The sequence below is a fragment of the Salmo trutta genome, chromosome 26 (genome assembly GCF_901001165.1).
Source record: "Salmo trutta chromosome 26, fSalTru1.1, whole genome shotgun sequence".
NCBI classification, from domain to species: domain Eukaryota; kingdom Metazoa; phylum Chordata; class Actinopteri; order Salmoniformes; family Salmonidae; genus Salmo; species Salmo trutta.
In genome coordinates, this window is record NC_042982.1 from 16644583 (window position 1) to 16667794 (window position 23212).

Here is a 23212-nt window from a genome sequence, read left to right on the forward strand (position 1 = left end):
CTCTCTCCCTCCCTCTCTCTCTGACTGCCCTCTCTCCCTCCCTCTCTCTCTCTCCCTCCCTCTCTCTCTGACTGCCCTCTCTCCCTTCCTCTCTCTCCCCCCCTCTCTCTGACTGCCCTCTCTCCCTCCCTCTCTCTCTCTCCCTCTCTCTCTCTCTGACCGCCCTGCCCAGAGGATTGAAGGGAGGGTCTAAAGGGGTTCTACCGCCGTCCATTGTACTCTGGAAGCCCTGAGAAGAGGTAGATTGAGAGAGAGGGGGGGGAGAGGGAGAGGGAGAGAAAGTGGGAGAGCGAGAGAGGCATGGGTAGAGCGATAACTGTGATAACTGTTTTCTCCTCTCTGTGTGGCAGGGTTAGCTTTGGTTCTGAGTGAGGCTAGGTTTCATGTGAACCGGCTCATACTCATACCCACTAACTGGGTGTGTGGTAGAGGGGGGGAGAGAGAGAGAGAGGGGAAGTGAGAGAGACAGAGGGAGGGAGGAAAAGATGAGGGAGGCACTGGATAACACAGACTATAATGGAATGGATGATATCATCTGTCAAGCCTCTGCCCTCTACCTCACTGATGACTACAAACTCAAAGAGGTAAAGGACATGGAAGTAATGTTGCTTCTGGTTATCTATCTTTCTGGTATTTAGGTACTGCATGTTTTACCAGTGTAATGGCACTGTTATAAACAGTGTGTGTGTGAAGTGAACAGAAGGGTCTCTTTCCTCAGGATAATGTCAAGGGCGGAACCTGTTGCTAACGGAAACGGTTTCCTTCCTGAGTTTGTGAGTTTGACTTGTAGATTTGGTGTGAGGATTGTGGATGACATAATGTGGACGTAGTGGAGACAATGTAATGCTTAGGTTATGTGGGGTGTAATGTGGTTTTAGTATGTGACGTAATGCTGTGACAGTGGTATTGGTTCTCATACTGCAGAACTCTCTAACACACTATGGGTTCATTCTTGGTAATGCTGCCAGTCTCTCTGAGGAGGCAGTGTTGCCCTTTTAAGTCTTTGCTCTCAGATTCCTGTAGCTTCGTGTTGAGGCGGGCTCTCATTGTATTCTCAGGTCAGACGCACACACACACCAGCTCACATGTGACTCTCAGGGTTATTGTCCTGGCCAAATCCACTCTAGCAAACAGTCCCTTCAACACCCCTCCACTCATCTCTCTCACCTGCTCTCGCTCCTCCTGCTGCGGTCTGTTCAGAGCAACAGGGCCAGCCTGACTGTGACCTGTGTTTGAACTGTACCAGGGTTCAGAGGTCAAGTCCCTTATCAGGAGAGGGATGCACCGCTGCATAAACCAGCAGGTCTCACGCCTCAGATAGCAGATCTGGGGAGGGTGCAAAAACACACACACACACACACACACACACACACACACACACACACACACACACACACACACACACACACATACATACACGCACACACCGTTTTGACATAATATATCTGAAGGGTTATTTATGGGGAAACTGTAGATACTCAAGGTCTCTTGTAAGTCCATAGGACAACAACTTGGGAAGAAGGCTGATAAAAAACAAGGGTTTCCCTAAGATGTTTGCACTGCAAAATAGTGTTTTCAAGTAACTAAGCACCATAAAGTTTAAGATCACACTCACACACAGTGGACATACTGACTTGTGTGTTTATGTGTGAGGTCAGCGCTCACACCTGGGAAACTGGTCATAGTGAGTCCGTCCTCGTTGCTGACCCAACAACACTACCCCACAGGTTGAAACTGCATTATACACAATCTGTCATAATCTTTCTCTCACACATACACTCACTTTGTCGCTTTCTCTTTCACTCACACCAACAACTTTCTTTGAAGCGTTTCCATATTCTCGCTGTATTTTTGCAGTTTTTGTTTCTTTTCTGTCCGACACTCACACGCGCTCCCTCACACCCTCGTGCTCACGGGATCTGGCCTGTGTGGGTGAACAGACGGTTCCTCAGACCATGGTGTGAGGTCAATGGCAACCCCTTCTCTCCTCCAATGAAAGGCCTCCATTGTTCAGAGTGAGGGAGCGCTGTGGCGGAAGAATGAAGGAGAGGACGGTAGAGACGGAGGGGAGAGCAGGGGAGGAGAGGACGGTAGAGACGGAGGGGAGAGCAGGGGAGGAGAGGACGGTAGAGACGGAGGGGAGAGCAGGGGAGGAGAGGACGGTAGAGACGGAGGGGAGAGCAGGGGAGGGGAGGACGGTAGAGATGGAGGGGAGAGCAGGGGAGGAGAGGACGGTAGAGACGGAGGGGAGAGCAGGGGAGGAGAGGACGGTAGAGATGGAGGGGAGAGCAGGGGAGGAGAGGACGGTAGAGACGGAGGGGAGAGCAGGGGAGGAGAGGACGGTAGAGACGGAGGGGAGAGCAGGGGAGGAGAGGACGGTAGAGAAGGAGGGGAGAGCAGGGGAGGAGAGGACGGTAGAGATGGAGGGGAGAGCAGGGGAGGAGAGGACGGTAGAGACGGAGGGGAGAGCAGGGGAGGATGAGGACGGTAGAGACGGAGGGGAGAGCAGGGGAGGAGAGGACGGTAGAGACGGAGGGGAGAGCAGGGGAGGAGAGGACGGTAGAGACGGAGGGGAGAGCAGGGGAGGAGAGGACGGTAGAGACGGAGGGGAGAGCAGGGGAGGAGAGGACGGTAGAGACGGAGGGGAGAGCAGGGGAGGAGAGGACGGTGAGAGACGGAGGGGAGAGCAGGGGAGGAGAGGACGGTAGAGACGGAGGGGAGAGCAGGGGAGGAGAGGACGGTAGAGACGGAGGGGAGAGCAGGGGAGGAGAAGAACATGTCTTATCAATGAGGGTTTTCACAAGAGAAAATTGCTTCTGAAATTTGAGGATAAACACAATTCAGCACAGTGGCGTTTCTCAAAATCTAATTTAGGAGCTGCAGCACTTTTCACAGGACCAGGAAATGAAGTCATTTATCAGAACTTTGTTGACTGGGGGCGCGTATGTCTCTCTGATATACACACACACAATGTCAAACTCTTCGGAGCGGAGGCTTGGCACACAAGGAATTGTGGTAATAACACAGGGAATGTTTGTTGGGAGGAAAAGGAGAGGAAAGCTCTGTGACAAATCTTAAATGAATGGCATGACTATTGTGGCGAGGAAAGGAGAGAAGTTAAAGTGAGAGAGATGGGTCCATTTGCTATCCCCACAAGTCACAGACATCTATGTGGCGTACTCACCTCCTCTTTGAGGGTTTTATAATGCTGCCCGTGATGAGATCTAAGCCCGTTCTCTCTCACACCTCCATCCAGCAGCCCTTTCATAAGTTAACTAGTTAGTTAGGGGCTTAACGTGAAGGAAGGTAGCCCTGATGGAAGACAGGGGTGAAATATAGAGGGGTTCCACTATGGTAGCTGTGTTAGGTAGAGGATTATGGTTGTGTTGGGTTCTGCCTAAAAGCGTCCGCATGCTTCCCATCCGAAACAGTTTATGCATATATTATGACGTATATTGTGACGTTTTTGTTCGTTTTGATATCCGGCAAGTGTTTTTTCGGCAGTAGGGTTTCTTCAACGAAGTGCAATCATTTCCATCATAATGGAGAATGTTCTTTCAAATGAGCATTAAAGACAGCATTGAACGAGATGCCTCGTTTTCATGCACAGTTTTTCACTTGAGAAATACTGCCCCAAACATCTTAGTTAGATGTCAAATTGCACGACCAAGACATCCTCGGCATGTACGTCAAAATGAATGACACATTTCATGAGTTATCTTCGATTAATTCTGACTATCTTGAGGAAGTGTATATACTGGCTACCGCGTCTCAAGAGGGACAAATAGTAGTATTGCCTCTTTTTTCTCATTTCTCAAACGAAGGTCTTTTAAGGGAGTATGTGAGGCACAGATGTTCACTTCGCCTAGCCGAGTTCTGCTAGGAGCCAATCGAACTTAGTATGCAGAAGCCTTTAGGGGCGTTTTAGAAGCAATTTAGGGCTGTTTACAATAATACACCTAGTAAGAATGGTGATGAATGTAGGAATGCAGGCTAACCCTATGCAAACACAACACACACACACACTAAACCACACACACACACACACTGCCACTTCACCCCAAACATTACAACCTGACATTCCATACAAAGACCACCTAACATAAGTACCCCCACCACCCATGATGCTAACTTAACAATGGCTACTGTCACTAACACCTCTCTGTTGTGACACAAGAGTCCTTGTGTGTTATTATGGTAATTACAGCAACAACTCAGGAGCGCCACTACTCAGCACTGACACCTGCTGGTCAGCCACTCAGTGTTATGACACAGGGAGCTAGAAGTGGTTTGTGTGTGTGTGTGTGTGTGTGTGTGTGTGTGTGTGTGTGTGTGTGTGTTAGTGTCTGAGAAGTGGTAAAGTGATGCTGTTAAATGTAATCATCTTGCCTCACCCAGTACCCCTGGTCACACTCTCTTTCTCCCACTCAGTCACACACACACACACACACACACACACACACACGCCCTTCTGTGCCAAGCCCCCTCTTGTGGGTGCCAGTGTGTCCTGGCAGTGCCAACAGTAGCTGTGTCTCCTGGGCTCTCTGGTGTGGAGAGGGATTATGGTAATGTTGCCATGGTGGAGAGGGAGGGAGGGAGGGAGGGAGGGAGGGAGGGAGGGAGGGAGGGATAAATGAAGGGCTGAGAGATAAAGGAAGAGAAGGAGTGAGTTAGTGGAAGAGAGAAAGAAGTAAGGAGAAAGAGAAATTGAAAAGGTTTGAGGACAGAGTTAAAGAGAGGGATAAAACTCAAGGCTTCGGCCATCTTCTCCTTTGCTCTTATTCCCCTCACCTCCTTCCCCCTCTCCTCCAAAGCCTTCTCTAAAAGCTTTCCTCTCTCTTTCTCTAAACCTCTCGCCTCCCCTCTCTCCTGCTGTCTGAAAGGCCTGCTCTTTGTGTGTGTGTATGTGTGTGAGCACTGAAAGGGTTTTTTCTTCCTCTGTCTGGGCCTTTAGAGAGGGTCAATATTTCCCCCAAACACTCCTCATCCTGGAGGACTCCCAACCCCCCGGCACCAAAACATACACTGCGCTGTATCTGACTCTGGTACCCATTTGACCTCCCAGCACCACCTGTAACAACAACAGTCAAACAGTCCTGTAGCGGCCTTGAACAGTCTAAACTCTCCCACTGTGTTGTCTGTCTACTGATAGGCCTGGTTACTGTGGCTGATAACCCAGCCCAGGGAGTGTGAGAGAAAGCCTGTCTCTACACACTCCTTCTCAGGCGTGTGCTCGGTGACATTCACAAGGTTTCCATGTGTTTGACACCAATCTATTCACTCCATTCCAGCCATATGAGCCGTCCTCCCCTCACCAGCCTCCTGTGGTGCCATTAGCACATATGAGTGTTCCTCCGGGTGTGACTGTGTTAAGTGCTGCCTAAGCTGTCTGGGTCAGAAGTGGGAATTCCTACTGGAAAGCAGGCCCAGGAGGCAGGCATGCTTATAGTGCTATTAGACAGGGATGCCCAGTGGTTTAGGAATGTGTGTGTTTGACTGCATGAGTGGAGAGAGTGACCAGTGAAAATGTGTTGGACTCTCTATCTCTCATACATCTGCACCACCTAGTGGTGAATAGTATAATATTATTGGTGTCTCGAGCTGTCCACGTTTCACAGCCTATCAGTTCCTCTCCTCACCACATGGTTACTGCTTAACAACGTCTTCAGTCCTATTATTAGCCTCCTTAACCCTCTCCTCTCCCCTCCAGGCCCAAAAGAATGAGAGGGAGTCCATCCGGCAGAAGCTGGCCCTGGGTAGTTTCTTTGACGATGGGCCGGGTATCTATACCAGCTGCAGCAAGAGCGGCAAGCCCAGTCTGTCCTCACGGTAAGAGACATGCATCATCAGCTGTACATCAATCCCACAAAGTCTACAATACACACAGACTCAGGCATTTACATACACACACAAACATAGGGCTGGCACAATTACCATATAACCGTGTAACGGTTAATGATGAATGCCGTCATGAAATGAAATAACCGTCATATGCGTTTAAAAACGCCGTTTGGCGCGAACAGCTGACTGAAGATGGGGGCGGCCGGGCGTTAGTGCGGTTGAATACGTTTCAGCCGATAACATGGACTCTTAACAATGTGATGAAACTTTGTTACTCCTTGCTGAAACACGCAAATTAGTCTTCGGTCGACTAGTCAATGCCCCCACAATGCAGCAGCAGCACACATAGAATTAGAATGAATAGAACGGGCTTGGAAGCTCTCACCTTGACCGGTAAACTCATGATTATACTCGCAATGGCTGCCTGGTATTGTGATGCAGCAATTTCCATGGTAATGTAGAATGTTCCTTCAAATGATGTTAACTGATGTGGCCCATGTAATGGAATGTATTGTTTGTAATGTCAGTTGAGTTGAATCAACAAATCACAGCACATATTTTAGCACATATTTTACTTCCTGCTTTGCTCCTATGGGTACACTCGCAATGGTCACTAGTGGCGCAGCGGTCTAAGGCACTGCATCTCAGTGCAAGAGATGTCACCACAGTCCCTGGTTTGAATCCAGGCTGTATCACATCCGGCTGGGATTGGGAGTCCCATAGAGCGGCGCACAATTAGCCCAGCATTGTCCAGGTTTTGCCGGGGTAGGCCGTCATTGTAAATAAGAATTTGTTCTTAATTAACTGACTTGCCTAGTTAAATAAAGGTTTAAAAAAATCCATTATGCTATCATTGACTTGAATGGGGATGCCCGTTCTATTTATTCTATTTCTATAATAGCACTTGCAGTCAGGAGTGGAGGAGAAGAGAAAATTATGTGTATTTTTGGGGACATTCAAACATTTATTATCGTAACCGCGGTCATTTGGCTGGTCAATTACCTTCATCCAAAATTCCATGACCATCAGAGCCCTACCCACACACACACACACACACACACACACACACACACACAGATACATACACACATACACACATAAAGACACACAGATACAGACACAGATCAGTTTCACCCTCAGTCCCTGTCCCTGTTCTTGAGAAGCAATGACATCACTCTCTATGTGTGTGGGCACTGTCACTAGAGTGAAATTGCAGGTTACTGGACATTACTCTAACAGAGTCAGATTTGACCTTTTCTTAATGCCTGTAAAAGTGTCTATCTCCTGGAACTCTGTAGGGCCATCTCCCCCACACAAACAGACCCCTGCTCTCTCCCTCTGAAACCTCTGTTGACTGTTGAGAGTAAGGGACATTTCCTCTCTCTTTCTCTGCATCCCGGCACTGTGGATCTCACTTCCCAAAATGCACTCCTACACACAACCTCAACCTGACTGGAACCAGTATTCCAGGATACATACATTCATACAGTCATACACACAAAGGCACTCACAACGTTAATGAATCTGAAACTATGATATATTAAAATTAGATGTCTCACCAAAGAAACTCTTATGGGGTGAAATTTACTGGTTACAATGCTGGAGAAGTCAGGTACTTCCATGAACTTCTCAACTATTTCCAAGGATTATTTTGATGCTCCTTCCTCTGAAACTACCAATCGATTACTCTGGTCTGACTAAATCTGGACCGATTGGGTCCAGGCTGTGTAATCGATCAGGTTTTCTCTACATGTGTTTGTAATTACTGCTTTAAATAAGCCGATTATTGATTAAAAAAATGGTTTGATCCAGATCTTACAGGACTCCGGTCTTCTGAGGTCTAGAGAGCCGTCGGAGTCTAGCTGTTTGGATCGAACCTTCACCCTGGATGGATCGATCCAAAGTTGGAGCAGGAGAGGGAGGGCTAAGGGGTAGACATATTTAATAATGCCATGGAAGGCTAGTCGCTATTACAGTCCTATCACAGACACACTGAGACCTCGGTGGAGAGTTAGAGGAGGGTTTGGCCTGAGTGGAAAGCTAGATGGGACTGTTATTGAGTTTCTTTCTCACCAGCGGTGCCTAGGTGCATGTTATCTGGGTCAATAAAACCCTACAAGCAATTATTGGTGAGCGAACTTTCCTTAGCCCATAGAACTTTCCTTAGCCCACAGAACTTTCCTTAGCCCATAGAACTTTCCTTAGCCCATAGAACTTTCCTTAGCCCACAGAACTTTCCTTAGCCCATAGAACTTTCCTTAGCCCATAGAACTTTCCTTAGCCCATAGAACTTTCCTTAGCCCATAGAACTTTCCTTAGCCCATAGAACTTTCCTTAGCCCATAGAACTTTCCTTAGCCCATAGAACTTTCCTTAGCCCATAGTAATGACGCATCCTCTCCCCCCTCTTTCTCCCCTCTCTCTTTCTCCTCTTTCCTCTTTCTCCTCTTTCCTCTTTCTTTCTCTCTCCTCTCTCCAGGCTGCAGAGTGGGATGAACCTGCAGATCTGTTTTGTCAACGACAGCGGCAGCGACAAGGACAGCGATGCAGACGACAGCAAGACAGAGACCAGTCTGGACACACCGCTGTCCCCCATGGTACAGACTGACCACACACACGTTCATATTTCTGTGTGAATATGTTTCTCTCACTGTTGGGGATTCACACACAGTTTGCTATATGAGTCAGAAAGATAGCTCTCAGTAGGACTTGTGTGGAAGAATGACAGAGCAAGAGAGAGAGGGAAAGGTAGAATGAGAGAGAAATAAAAATTCTTAGAGAGAGAGATCTACTGTGTGACTCGTGTATTCTAGATAGCACACTCAGTAAGACTGCGAGAGACAACGACAGAAAGGGACAGATTCGGTATGAATCAGAGCCATAGCCCTGGGTTAGCGTGTGGGGGAGAGTGAATGGCCATGCTCACGTTTTCTGGCCCGTTAACCAATACACCGGCAACAAATGAGGGTTGAATATGAACACGCTCTCTGAAGGACATGGATGAGTGGCCACGGGCTGTCTGACAGACACAGCGAATAGAGAGAGGGAGAGGGAGTGAGATAATCCCAGTATTTATAACCATCTGTTATAGCTCTGAGCTGTTTCCCTGTCTGACTGACCTCTGTGTTCAGTGAATGACCTATCAATGACAACACAAGAAGAACGAAGACCCAACGGGAATAAACCACTAACTTTTCCTCATTTCTCATTCTTCTGTCTCCACTCTCTCCACGTCCCTGTCCCCCAGTCGAAGCAGAGTTCGTCCTACTCTGACCGGGACACTACGGAGGAAGACAGTGAGTCTCTGGAGGACATGGACTTCCTGAGCAGACAGAAGAAGTTGCAGGCCGAGGCTAAGCTAGCCCTGGCGATGGCCAAACCCATGGCCAAGATGCAGGTGGAGGTGGAAAAACAGAACCGCAAGAAGTCCCCTGTGGCAGATCTGGTCAGTACCGTCGCTATAGGCAACGGGCCTGAAACCTCAGCCTCTAGTCAGTGTTTCTAACCCCAGGTCTTTTCAGAGCAAACCATCCACACTGGTCTTCTTTAACATTGTGATGATGTCACATGGTAGACACCACCCCCCTCCTTCTCTGCCCCGTCGGCGACCACAGCCATGATTATTTTAACAGTCTCATCTGCATCAGTGCCCCCCCAAGCACACACACACAAAGTTCCACATACACACACACAGATGCCCCACACACACATACACCAATATCTCCACCTGGGCAGAAGACGTTACTTATTCAGTAAAGAGGGGGTGCTTGGGTTGGGGCGATCTATTATTAACATCCCAGAATGGACTGGGTGACGTGTTTGGGGATGTAGTCGTGCCCAGCAGTCAGAAGAGGTGAGTGTCATATCTGAGGCCCTGTCACTAAGCTAACACACTGGTGTACTGAACACAGGGGCAGATTAGGCCCTGTCACTAAGCTAACACTCTAGTGTACTGAACACAGGGGCAGATTAGGCCCTGTCACTAAACTAACACACTGGTGTACTGAACACAGGGGCAGATTAGGCCCTGTCACTAAGCTAACACACTGGTGTACTGAACACAGGGGCAGATTAGGCCCTGTCACTAAACTAACACACTGGTGTACTGAACACAGGTGCAGATTAGGCCTTGTCACTAAACTAACACACTGGTGTACTGAACACAGGGGCAGATTAGGCCCTGTCACTAAACTAACACACTGGTGTACTGAACACAGGGGCAGATTAGGCCCGGTCACTAAGCTAACACACTGGTGTACTGAACACAGGGGCAGATTAGGCCCTGTCACTAAACTAACACACTGGTGTACTGAACACAGGGGCAGATTAGGCCCTGTCACTAAGATAACACACTGGTGTACTGAACACAGGGGCAGATTAGGCCCTGTCACTAAAATAACACACTGGTGTACTGAACACAGGGGCAGATTAGGCCCTGTCACTAAGATAACACACTGGTGTACTGAACACGGGCAGATTAGGCCCTGTCACTAAGATAACACACTGGTGTACTGAACACAGGGGCAGATTAGGCCCTGTCACTAAGATAACACACTGGTGTACTGAACACAGGGGCAGATTAGGCCCTGTCACTAAGCTAACACACTGGTGTACTGAACACAGGGGCAGATTAGGCCCTGTCACTAAGCTAACACACTGGTGTACTGAACACAGGGGCAGATTAGGCCCTGTCACTAAACTAACACACTGGTATACTGAACACGGGCAGATGAGGCCCTGTCACTAAAATAACACACTGGTGTACTGAACACAGAGGCAGATTAGGCCCTGTCACTAAGCTAACACACTGGTGTACTGAACACAGGGGCAGATTAGGCCCTGTCACTAAGCTAACACTCTGCTGTACTGAACACGGGCAGATGAGGCCCTGACGCTAAGCTAACACACTGGTGTACTGAACACAGGGGCAGATTAGGCCCTGTCACTAAACTAACACACTGGTGTACTGAACACAGGGGCAGATTAGGCCCTGTCACTAAACTAACACACTGGTGTACTGAACACAGGGGCAGATTAGGCCCTGTCACTAAAATAACACACTGGTGTACTGAACACAGGGGCAGATTAGGCCCTGTCACTAAGCTAACACTCTGGTGTACTGAACACGGGCAGATGAGGCCCTGTCACTAAGCTAACACTCTGGTGTACTGAACACAGGGGCAGCGCCATGCTGTGGGCAGACTCACACCTATATGCTCATTCCTGGGTTCTCAATACATTTGTTATAGAAATATACAAGAATGTGAACCTTTACCAGTTGATTTCAGCCCAACCAAAAAATACATAGTCAGAGTGCAGGCTGGCACCTGGCCAGTTTGTTAAGCCAGTGGCCGTGGGGTTGAGTGCCAGGGGCTCTTGCGTAAGCCACTAATGACAGGAGAAATGAGGGGAATGTGTGTGAGGAGATGTTTTTTTTTTACACCAGATACCACACTTTAATTCACTAAATCCATGTGGCCTTCCAAAGAATTTACACAAGAATTTACACAACACTCCCACCAAGAGAATTACATTATTTTGTTTTTCCCCATTCATGTCATGCTAAGAGAATACTGATATGATGAAATACTTGAGTATTGTTGTTGGTGGTATCCTTATTTGTATTGCCACTAACTTCACAAGCCAGTAATATAACTGAGGGAGGAAACTCCGCCTCAGACAAACACAATAAGCCCAAACACATATCGTGATCAAAACACTACCACTCGCGGTGGCCGGCTCTCCCCCCGCATCTCTCACTCTCTCTCTCTTTTCTCACACCCCCGCCTCTCTCTGCGTGTCACGGACTTCCGTGCTCCCTCTCCGAACTGAAACAGTGGCACATGTCAGAGGGGAAACATGGCCCCTGGCGCAGTTGCATGGGTGCCAATGTGAAAGTGAAAGAGGAGTGAGAAACTCTGACAAGAAGAACCAGCTAAGCGATCTCGCACACTCACAAGTCATACAGCAAAAGGGCAATGGAAGGAGCACATGTTTTCTCACCCTTAGACACGTTCTCTCTCTCTCCTAAGCTAAGGAGAGAGATAAAGGAGATTCACACAGATGATAGAAATAGATTGAACAAGGGATCGAGGGAAATTCTCATACCCAGCGAGCCTGAGAAAGAACATGATGCTTTATGATTCACCTTGGTTACTATCTAGGGTTAATGTCAAACCTGCCCCTATTGAAGCCAACAAGGTGTGACATACAGAATGAGAGAGAAGGGGAGAGATAAAGAGGTGGATGAGAGGAAGTGAAACTGAAACTCTTGAGGGAAACACAAAAGACAGCAGTGAAAGGCTGTGTGTTGATTTGACAAGAACAAACTGTCAAAGAATCCAAGAAGACAAAGAGAGAGCGTATAGTGTGTTGCTTACGGCCAGGAGCATAGCCGCGGGAAGTAGTTTGGAGGTGAGGGTGCTCCGATTTTTTGGCTGGGGGGGTGCTGAAAAAAATGCCTTGCCCGCACTACAGACGGCTATGTCATTCTGCTAATACAGGACTAGTAAAGGCCCAGTAAACTAGTTTCTTCCTTCAAAAATATATACAGTACCGGTCCAAGTTTTAGAACACCTGCTCATTCAAGGGTTTTTCTTTATTTTTACTGTTTTCTACATTGTAGAATAATAGTGAAGACATCAACACTATGAAATAACACATATGGAATCATGTAGTAACCAAAAAAGTGTTAAGCAGATCAAAATAGATTTTATATTTGAGATTCTTCAAATAGCCACCCTTTGCCTTGATGACAGCTTTGCACACTCTTGGCACACATCTCAATTTGGTTGAGGTCGGGTGATTGTGGAGGCCAGGTCATCTGATGCAGCACTCCATCACTCTCCTTCTTGGTAAAATAGCCCTTACGCAGCCTGGAGGTGTGTTGGCTCATTGTCCTGTTGAAAAACAAATGATAGTCCCACTCAGCCCAAACCAGATGGGATGGCCTTTTGCTGCAGAATGCTGTGGTAGCCATGCTGGTTAAGTGTACCTTGAATTCTAAATAAATGACAGACAGTGTCACCAGCAAAGCACCCCGACACCGTCACACCTCCTCCTCCACATGCATTACTGTGGGCAATACACATGCGGATATCATCCGTTCCCCTACTCTGTGTCTCACAAAGACATGGCTGTTGGAATCAAACATTTTACTCCAGACCAAAGGACAAATTGCCACCAGTTTAATGTCCATTGCTTGTGTTTCTTGGCCCAAGAAAGTCTCTTCTTATTAATGTCCTTTAGGAGTGTTTTTTCCCCCTTTATTTAACTAGGCAAGTCAGTTAAGAACAAATTCTTATTTTTGATGACAGCCTAGGAGCAGTGGGTTAACTGCCTTGTTCAGTGGCAGAATGACAGCTTTTTATCTTGTCAGCTCAGGGATTCGATCTTGCAACCTTTGGGTTACTAGTCCAATGCTCTAACCACTAGGCTACCTGCCGCACTTCGCAGCAATTTGACCATGAAGGCCTGATTCACACAGTCTCCACTGGGCTGCAATTTCTGATGCTGGTAACTCTAATGAACTAATCCTCTGTAGCAGAGGTAACTCTGGGTCTTCCTTTCCTGTGGTGGTCCTCATGAGAGACAGTTTCATCATAACACTTTAGGATTTTTGCAACTGCCCTTGAAGAAACTTTTACCTTGTCACAACACAACTGATTGGCTCAAATGCATTAAAAAGGAAAGAAATTCCACAAATTCACTTTTAAGAAGGCACACCTGTTAATTTAAATGCATTCCAGGTGACTACCTCATGAAGCTGGTTGAGAGAATGCCAAGAGTGTGCAAAGCTGTCATCAAGGCAAAGGGTGGCTACTTGAAGAATATCAAATATAAAATATATTTTGATTTGTTTAACACTTTTTTGGTTACTACATGATTACATATGTATTATTTAATCGTTTTGATGTCTTCACTATTATTATACAATGTAGAAAACAGTAAAAATAAAGAAAAACCCTTGAATGAGTAGGTGTTCTAAAACTTTTGACCGGTAGTGTATATTCTGATTTTTCAGGGGGTGCTACAACACCTTCAGCACCCCTACTTCCCGCAGCTATGGCCAGGAGGAAGGAGACAGAGTTGTTTACTGTAGCTCTCTATGACTAGGGTCAGTTCTGGGACCACTGCTGTTCTGTATATTGCTGTGACAGTCAAGTCACTAGGCTGACCCCTGCTGGAGAGATTGGGATTTGCATCATATTACAGTCTGGTGCTCAAGCTGGGCAGCTCCTGGAGCATGGGGCTGCTTTCAGCAGCTGGATATATTTATGAGATGCAGATTAAACTGAAATGACGCCTTTCCTCAAGCATCTGCACCATCTTGCACAGACAAACACACATAGGCCTACACACTCACACTCACATATACTGCAGTGTCGTTGGGTTCTGTATAGCCCAAGGATCCATATCAGTGAGTGTACATATTTTGTACTTGTACATTTCTGATGTGCTGTATGTTTCTGTAAATGTGTGTGTATTTCTAACTGGTGATATGTGCGTTTCTCTCTAGCTGCCCCACATGCCCCACATCAGTGAGTGTCTGATGAAGAGGAGCCTGAAGCCTACAGACCTGAGAGACATGACCCTGGGACAACTTCAGGTTATAGTCAACGACCTGCACTCCCAGATAGAGAGTGAGTACCACACACACACACACACACACGTTTTTCTATCCTTGTGGGGACCTAACATGTATTTCCATTTAAAATCCTATTTTTGTCTAACCCCTAACCCTAACTCTAACCATTGGCCCCTAAGCTTAAAATAGCCTTTGTCCTTGTGGGGACGTGGGAGATTTCCCCAAGAGTGAGAATTTTCCTTGTTTTACAATCCTTGTGAGGACTTTAGGGGATTTCAGGTCCCCACGAAGATAGAAGAACAAGACCACAAGCACACTCACGCACATACACACATTGTTAGTTAGGGACGGTATCTTTCGTATTGACAGTCATTTCAGACAATGTAAGTTGGATGCACGTGTGATGATACTGGTGAAAGACGTACAATACCTCATTTTACACAGAAGGCCCAAAAATCCCCCACAAAAATGTTGCTATAGAATCTTGTATTTTAGTGGCATGGTTTAAAAAGAAATGCTCCATTCGAAATCTGTGTATCGTATGACTTGGGGCTGGATTCGATCCGTATCGTGGAAGATCCGTGTTATAGCTCGATTGAAATTATATATAAAAGCAATATTCCTGCGTTTGTGGAGACTGCATTCACTGTAACCGCTGTAAATGACGGCTCAATCGGAAATGACCTTTTAACACAGATCTTCCGCGATACTTCTGCGATATGGATTGAATCCAGCGCCTGGTGTATGTTAGTGTTCTAATGGTGTGTTGTTGCTCTAATGTTTTTCTTACGTTGTTCTGATGTTTGTCTTCTCCAGGTCTGAATGAGGAGCTGGTGCAGCTGCTGCTGATCAGGGATGAACTGCACATGGAGCAGGATGCCATGCTGGTGGACATAGAGGACCTGACCAGGTGGTGGTGCTATCTAACACACACACACACACACACGGAGACACACACACACACAGCCTCCAGGGCTATGACCGCAAACAGGCCAGGAATGATTGGGGGAACTCTGTCTTTGGGACAGATGATTAGCAAAGGTTATACATTTGCATGATTTTCATACAGAAGCACACACACACACGCAGCTTGAAGAACAAGGACCTCAAACAGCCAGGGAATGATTAGGGGACTCTGTCTTTGGGACAGATAGCTGCAGCTAATAAAGTAGTTTATCTAATCATCATTTTGTTTTTACTCAGGCATGCTGAGAGCCAGCAGAAACACATGGCTGAGAAGACCCCATCCAAATGAGACACCTCGACCCTACCCCATCCCTTTACTCCACCCCTGCCCCATCTTGGTCCCTGTGCCCTGCCCCATGTCTCTCGCTGCTCCCCCTCTGTCTACCCCTCTCCCATGGTGGCAGCAGCCAGAGGAAGGCCACCCTTTAATTTGCTTCTGTGGTTGTCCCAGCGCTAAAGACAGAGAATTTCCTGCTTCCTGGGAGAAGAGGAAACTGATTGTGTGTTGTCATGGATACTGTCCCGGCTTCCTGTGCAGTGATCGGCCTTGCTTCGCTATTGTTTATTTTTAACTTTTTACATTCGCCACTAAATTATAACTGTCAATACAAAATGGTGGAGAAAAAAAATAATAATCGTGAGAAATTAGTAGAAAGTCAGTTAAAAGAGAAAAAAAGAAACATTGTATAAAACTATGACGACTAACATCAGACTATTTTAAGTTGAAAGGTAATTTTTAAGTACTTCAAAGTCAACCTCTTTTTATTCTGCACAATTGGTAGTTTTCAACTGAGAAATGTTTATTTGAAGGTGCTAAAAGAGTGTAAAGGAAACATGCCTGCCTTGTAGTGGAGTTGTAACTTTTGGTAATACATTCACTCTGATCGGTCTTCAACATTTTGTAAATGTTGATTTTCTGACACGAGTCATTTTAAATGAATAAATGTGTTAATATCATTTACATCCTATTGTATTGAGAATTTTTATTTGAGGGAAGAAATGTTTATGTACAGATATGTAAAATAAAAAATAAACTTTGTTTCATATGTTGTGGTTTGGTGTGCAGTCTGTTAAGAAAAGTGGACAGAGATTGACATGTTATTGTAAATATTATAAGTACATACTGTATGTCCTTATGGCGAAACACAATACATTAACAGTGCATTTATAACTATTTTATAATTATGTAATACTAATACTGACAAGTGCATTGTAGGATTTTGGACATAATTCATAAATTTTCATTTTTCATTTCACCTTTATTTAACCAGGTAGGCAAGTTGAGAACAAGTTCTCATTTACAATTGCGACCTGGCCAAGATAAAGCAAAGCAGTTCGACAACATACAACAACACAGAGTTACACATGGAGTAAACAACATACAGTCAAAAATACAGTAGGAAAAAAAATAAGATTATATACAATGTGAGCAAATGATGTGAGATAAGGGAGGTAAAGGCAAAAAAAATGCCATGGTGGCAAAGTAAATAAAGTATAGCAAGAAAAACACTGGAATGGTAGATTTGTAGTTTGAAGAAAGTTCAAAGTTCAAATCTAAATAATATGGTGCAAAGGAGCAAAATAAATAAAATAAATAAATACAGTAGGGGAAGAGGTAGTAGTTTGGGCTAAATTATAGATGGGCTATGTACAGGTGCAGTGATCTGTGAGCTGCTCTGACAGCTGGTGCTTAAAGCTAGTGAGGGAGATAAGTGTTTCCAGTTTCAGAGATTTTTGTAGTTCGTTCCAGTCATTGGCAGCAGAGAACTGGAAGGAGAGGCGACCAAAGGAGGAGTTGGCTTTAGGGGTGACCAGAGAGATATACCTGCTGGAGCGCGTGCTACAGGTGGGTGCTGCTATGGTGAGAAATGAATAACCATACCAACATTACTGCCACCTGGGACGAGAAAAGCTGATCACTCTGCTGAATATTTTATTCAGAGGCAACAAGAGTATGAAGTATGAAGAATGCATCAGTTTTTTTATTATAATATTTTTCGATGAACAGTCATACAAAACCACCTTATTTTAAAGAGTAGATGATTTTAACCTTAGGCCTAAGATAGCTCTGTGCTTTACTGTGATTGTGGTTTTGAAAGGTCTGATCTCATATCAATGGTCACAACCACAAGCATCATCCACTTCTGTGAAACTCTCCCCAGCAGGTTGACTCACCATGGCCTCTCTTTCTCTACAGACCCTGAGGGTCAGCCTTTACGGGAAGAGGAGTACTTTCTTAACTAAACAGGCCAATGGTAAACAAATTCAAATGCCAGGGTTAAAATTGTGGAGGTGTGCAGGGGTCATGGGCAATCCCATTACATTTTAGTCATGGTTTAGTAGACTCTCTTATCCAGAGTAATGTAACAGGAGTGCATACATTTTCGTACTGCTCAACCGTGGGAATCGACCCCCCCTCCCAAATGCCACTGTCACAGTATGATTGATGTATGATTGATTTAAGATGAAATCATCTAATCAACCCTATTATGGTCAACCATGTTACTTAATAGGCATTTGCTATATTCTATTTTTTGGGGGGGGCATGTTTTTTATTAAGTTGAACAAGTGCTCTTTATGACAGAATATACAAATTAGGTGAAATCTAAAGTTGTTTTTTTTAACAAGTTAATTCTCAAAAGGCACGGAATTGGTGAAACACCCACTTTATTTTGACCCCTGTGGTGAAGAACTCAACCAAAAGATGGGAAATTAAACCTATTTTCTATTTACATTGTTTTTCGTTCTTACGAAATGTATGTTTATAATGCATAATTGAAAGCATGTAAAGCTTTGCAAGAAAAAAAAAGACAACTATGAATGTAGTTTAAAACAATCAGCCTTCTAGAGAAGAGGCTCGTGTCAAAGTAGACTAAAGGCTACTACCCAGCCACATCTCTAGGCCTTTAGCACAATCATTTAGAAAATGCTTTCTAACATTATTCTTTGTGTCATCTGTCTAGTTTTGACAATTACATAGGCTAGATAAAATAAGCAGCAAAAGTCAAACATTGACATCGGAATGCATGTCTCTCGTAGTTTTTTGACAATCGGTGGGTGCTGCAAAGTTTCTGGATAGAGTTGGGCTACGGAGTGATATGCTGCCTACAAGAGAATGTGACTCACTGCAATACTTTAACTATAATGTAAAATATATATATAGGTATTGTATTATTCATTCACCTCAAGGCATTGGTTTCCTCTTGAGCCTACTCATGCAAATCGAAACGAGGCCCTGGATGTTAATTCCAGTTTCACTTGAAGCAGTCACTCATTGGCCGAGACGCAAAGAGAGACCACTCAGGAAATTACGCTTGACTGACGCGTCGCTTTCCTTTCGGCGGGTCTTGTTGTTTTGTTTTGCTGTATGTTATTCAGTGTTTAAATGTGGCCAGGGGATTCCCTCTAGGAGCGCTGCATGGCTATATAATGATCAGATGAAGCAAAGATGACACCTATCAGTTTACGCCACACTTGAGTCAAAGATCTCAGAATCATGCTGCCAAATTTTTATTTATGTGAGTATTCATTTTATTTGTACATCATTTTATTGATGTGGGATTTTTATCAACTAAACCCTCTGAAATGATATGCCTCAAACTTGACATAGTCTTCCGTTTTCATTTATGGAGCTAAAGAATTACATTTTTTATTTTGTATTACATGAATTACATGTTTTTAGTATTGGTCTGTTTAGAGGATTATTGGGGTGATGCATTGGTTGGTGCTGACTGACTGATTGTGTCCTCCCTCCACACAGACTTTACCAGCTGTGTGCTGCTGCTCGCTTTGTCCTGCCAAGTCTCCATGGGAACCCCAGTGCGCACGCCGCGGAGTTTGGACACTGAGAAATGCGGGCAGTGCGCTGACCTCTCCAGAGAGCTCGTCAAGAATGTTAGAAAGCTCCTGGACAACGTGAGTGACAATTATAACTAATGAATTTGAACTTTTAATTCATATCTAATGTATTGTTCATTCAGTCAGTCAGTCCGTCTGTACCGTTGATATGCTTACAGTTTGTTCACACAGTTTGTGATTGATTTATCCACTTACTAAGTGAATCATTTTCCCTCGATAGGAAAACCTGTTTGGGGGTTTAAACTGCTCGGAACAGCGCGTGGAGGTAAACAGTAAGACCCAGACAGTCATAGCCTGCGAACCCAACACGGACAGGGTAAGTCACAGTCATTTTCTAGATTCATATTAACATTATTTAAAAAATATATATATACTTTCTCGGACTTTTAAGTATTAATTGAAAGTAATAATTAGGATTTACAGAATAGTGATATAAATCAGTCTATTGATGCATTATTTTTGCTGTATTTCCTCAGAACACAAGATGCTCTGGTCAACGGAACACCACATTCAGTGAGGTAACTATTGCGTTGTTACAATACTGCATCATTGTATATAAATCCACAGTTGAAAAAATAAACAGTTAGATCTTTAGACAGTCTGTAGATGTTATAATGACTGCATTTCACATAATTCACCCATTCCTAGCTCACCCATTTCAACTGCTTCCTATATGTCTGATTGTCTGATCTCTGTCCATCTTTGTTTTCTTCTGACAGAGTGAGTGTCTGAGGAACATCCGAGCAGACCTAGGACATTATGCTGCCTCACTACAGGCTTACAAACAGGCCGACCTCAGCTCCACTGTCCAGGACACCCAGAACCTACTCAATAATTGTCCATCCACACAAGGGGATCCTTCCTCACATGTAAGATTTTATTTTTCTATTTATTTATTTTTTTGGTCATAAAACATTCCTTCCTTCCCTGAATTTTCCTTTTTCTTTTGATTCAGTTTTCTAATGACAACAAACTCATATAGACAATTACAAAACTGTACACCAAAAAATGTGTTCCTCTGTGTTTGAGACAGCACAAATGTTATTGGCACGCACACAACTATGGACTTAAAGTTAGCATTTTTATAAAGTTAAGCTTTGTTTCCTTTTGCCCTGCAGGTTGCAGACCCTAAGCTGACTAGTGGTAACTCTGTGGACCAGAGGGTCCATCTGTGTAAGGTACTGAAGGGCTTCCACCTCCGGATCATCACCATCAGCAGAGCCATGGGATACATCTCTGCTGGGGACCACAGGAAGTAAACCCTCATCTTCAACACCATCCAATTCCTCATCATCATCAACTATAACAAGTGCTGATAATCTTTATCATCATCATCATCACCATCAACAAGTTAATCATCAGCAACACTGATTGTCATCTTCATCATCAGACATCATCATCAACTACTTTGCCATCATAACTGTTGAATACTTACTGCACTACCCTGTGAATGCCTAGATGAGTGGGACATGAGCTATCTAAACTCTTTTGGCTCAGTTAGAGCTGAATGACAGTAGGTTTAGTGCAAAACCAGTCAATGAAGATCATGTTGGTCAATTTATTTATTTATTTATTTATTTATTTCTATATTTAAGGACTGGGATTTATTTATTTATTTGATTTATGAAATATATTTATTTATTTATTTAACAATGTGTTATTGATGTTATTTATTGGAATATTTATAATAAAGTATTTATTACAAACTTACTGAGACTGATTATGTATTTATTATATTGACTGGCTGTTAATGTTAGCTTTGTTGTCTGTGTTGCTCTGTAGGCTTAAACATTCTATCCATGAATAGGCTAAATACGCTTTTATTTGTTGTAAAAATACCTTATCTTTATGGAACATGTTGAAATATAATATCCTTCAGACGGGAGGGAGGGCAGTGTGATTAATAGGGGCATAAGATTTGAAAAAGCCCTTTTCTGCATCTTCAAGCAGGTCTCCGCATGGAACCTCTTGTCCAATTTGGCATGTGGGCACACTGGCAGCCATTACGCACAATGAAACCATGCCACCCTGGGCGAAAATCCTTGCCTGGTATTTAATCATTGCCTGAAACCATGCCTGGTAATTTGCATCTCCCAAGTCCTGCACCCTCTCCTGAAAATCCAGGTCGTGGCATGTGCTTTCAGCCACAGCACTTTGCATTTTTTTTATTTTAACCTTTATTTAACTAGGCAAGCCAGTTAAGAACAAATTCTTATTTACACTGATGACCTACCAAAAGGAAAAAGGCCTCCTGCGGGGACGGGGGCTGGGATTAAAAATAAAAAATAAATAAATATAAATACAGGACAAAACACACATCACAACAAGAGAGACAACACAGCACTACATAAAGAGAGACCTAAGACAACAACATAGCAAGCGAGCAACACATGACAACACAGCATGGTAGAAACACAACAACAACATGGTAGCAACACAACACGGTAGTAGCACACAACATGGTACAAACATAATTGGGCACAGACAACAGCACAAAGGGCAAGAAGGTAGAGACAATAATACATCACTCAAAGCAGCCACAACTGTCAGTAAGAGTGTCCATGACTGAGTCTTTGAATGACGAGATTGAGATAAAACTGTCCAGTTTGAGTGTTTGTTGCAGCTCGTTCCAGTCTCTAGCTGCAGCGAACTGAAAAGACGCCCCAAAGCACACACCCGGTGATGTGTGTGCTTTGGGGACCTTTAACAGAATGTGACTGGCAGAACCGGTGTACGTAGAGGATAAGGGCTGCAGTAGATATCTCAGATAGGGGGGAGTGAGGCCTAAGAGGGTTTTATAAATAACCATCAACCAGTGGGTCTTGCGACGGGTATACAGAGATTACCAGTTTACCGAGGAGTATAGAGCGTAGTGATGTGTCCTATAGGGAACATTGGTGGCAAATCTGATGGTTTGCCACCAACGGTAAAGAACATTTAGCCGCTCGAGAGCACCCTTACCTGCTGATCTATAAATTATGTCTCCGTAATCTAGCATGGGAAGGACGGTCATCTGAATCAGGGTTAGTTTGGCAGCTGGGGTGAAAGAGGAGCGATTACGATAGAGAAAACAAAGTCTAGATTTAACTTTAGCTTGCAGCTTTGATATTTGCTGAGAGAAGGACAGTGCACCGTCTAGCCATACTGCCAAGTACTTGTATGAGGTGACTACCTCAAGCTCTAAACCCTCAGAGGTAGTAATCACACCTGTGGGGAGAGGGACATTCTTCTTACCAAACCACATGACCTTTGTTTTGGAGGTGTTCAGAATAAGGTTAAGGGTAAAGAAAGCTTGTTGGACACTAAGAAAGCTTTGTTGTAGAACATTTAACACAAAATCCGGGGAGGGGTCAGCTGAGTATAAGACTGTATAATCTGCATTTAAATGGATGAGAGAGCTTCCTACTGCTTGAGCTATGTTGTTGATGTAAATTGAGAAGAGCGTGGGGCCTAGGATCGAGCCTTGGGATACTCCCTTGGTGACAGGCAGTGGCTGAGACAGCAGATTTTCTGACTTTATACACAGCACTCTTTGAGAGAGGTAGTTAGCAAACCAGGCCAAAGACCCCTCAGAGACAGCAATACTCCTTAGCCGGCCAACAAGAATGGAATGGTCTACCGTATCAAAAGCTTTGGCCAAGTCAATAAAAATAGAAGCACAACATTGCTTAGAATCAAGGGCAATGGTAAACTCATGGGTACACTCCATATGACTGGTATTGTGATGCAGTCATGTCCATGGCAAGTTGTAATGTTCAATCAACTGCTGCTGGATTGCCATGGTAATATAGAATGCTCATTGAAATGATGCTAAGTTATGTGGCTTACAATCAAGTTGTCATCTCAACCTAGATTTATAAAAGCACCCTGACAAGAATTACCGCAATATCCACAACTACAGATATCACAAATATCCCAATACTGCACGGAATACTGAAAACTAAGGTAAATACTGACCAGG

The 23212-nt window shown here is 44.6% G+C and overlaps 2 protein-coding genes across 6 annotated transcripts in view; both read left to right on the forward strand.

Annotated features, from left to right (window-relative positions):
• Nucleotides 1-16439, forward strand: part of LOC115163266 (schwannomin-interacting protein 1) — a 316732-nt gene extending 300293 nt beyond the window's left edge. For 4 of the 5 annotated variants that reach the window (XM_029714993.1, XM_029714994.1, XM_029714996.1 and 1 more), the window contains 6 exons: nucleotides 5711-5829; nucleotides 8320-8437; nucleotides 9088-9285; nucleotides 14359-14482; nucleotides 15244-15337; nucleotides 15631-16439. In XM_029714993.1, coding sequence (XP_029570853.1) covers nucleotides 5711-5829; nucleotides 8320-8437; nucleotides 9088-9285; nucleotides 14359-14482; nucleotides 15244-15337; nucleotides 15631-15682 — 705 coding nt within the window. In that variant the 3' untranslated portion in view covers nucleotides 15683-16439. Of the gene's footprint in view, nucleotides 1-445; nucleotides 585-5710; nucleotides 5830-8319; nucleotides 8438-9087; nucleotides 9286-14358; nucleotides 14483-15243; nucleotides 15338-15630 lie in introns of those variants that run through there. The other variant, XM_029714997.1, reaches the window with a different exon arrangement.
• A 2692-nt stretch (nucleotides 16440-19131) lies between these two features.
• il12a (interleukin 12a) lies at nucleotides 19132-20615 on the forward strand (the record flags this gene model as incomplete). The annotated part of the gene is made up of 5 exons (XM_029714232.1): nucleotides 19132-19308; nucleotides 19472-19567; nucleotides 19728-19769; nucleotides 19971-20120; nucleotides 20370-20615. Coding segments are annotated over 5 exons (606 nt in total), but the record flags the coding sequence as incomplete, so codon positions are not given.
• Nucleotides 20616-23212: the final 2597 nt, after the last annotated feature.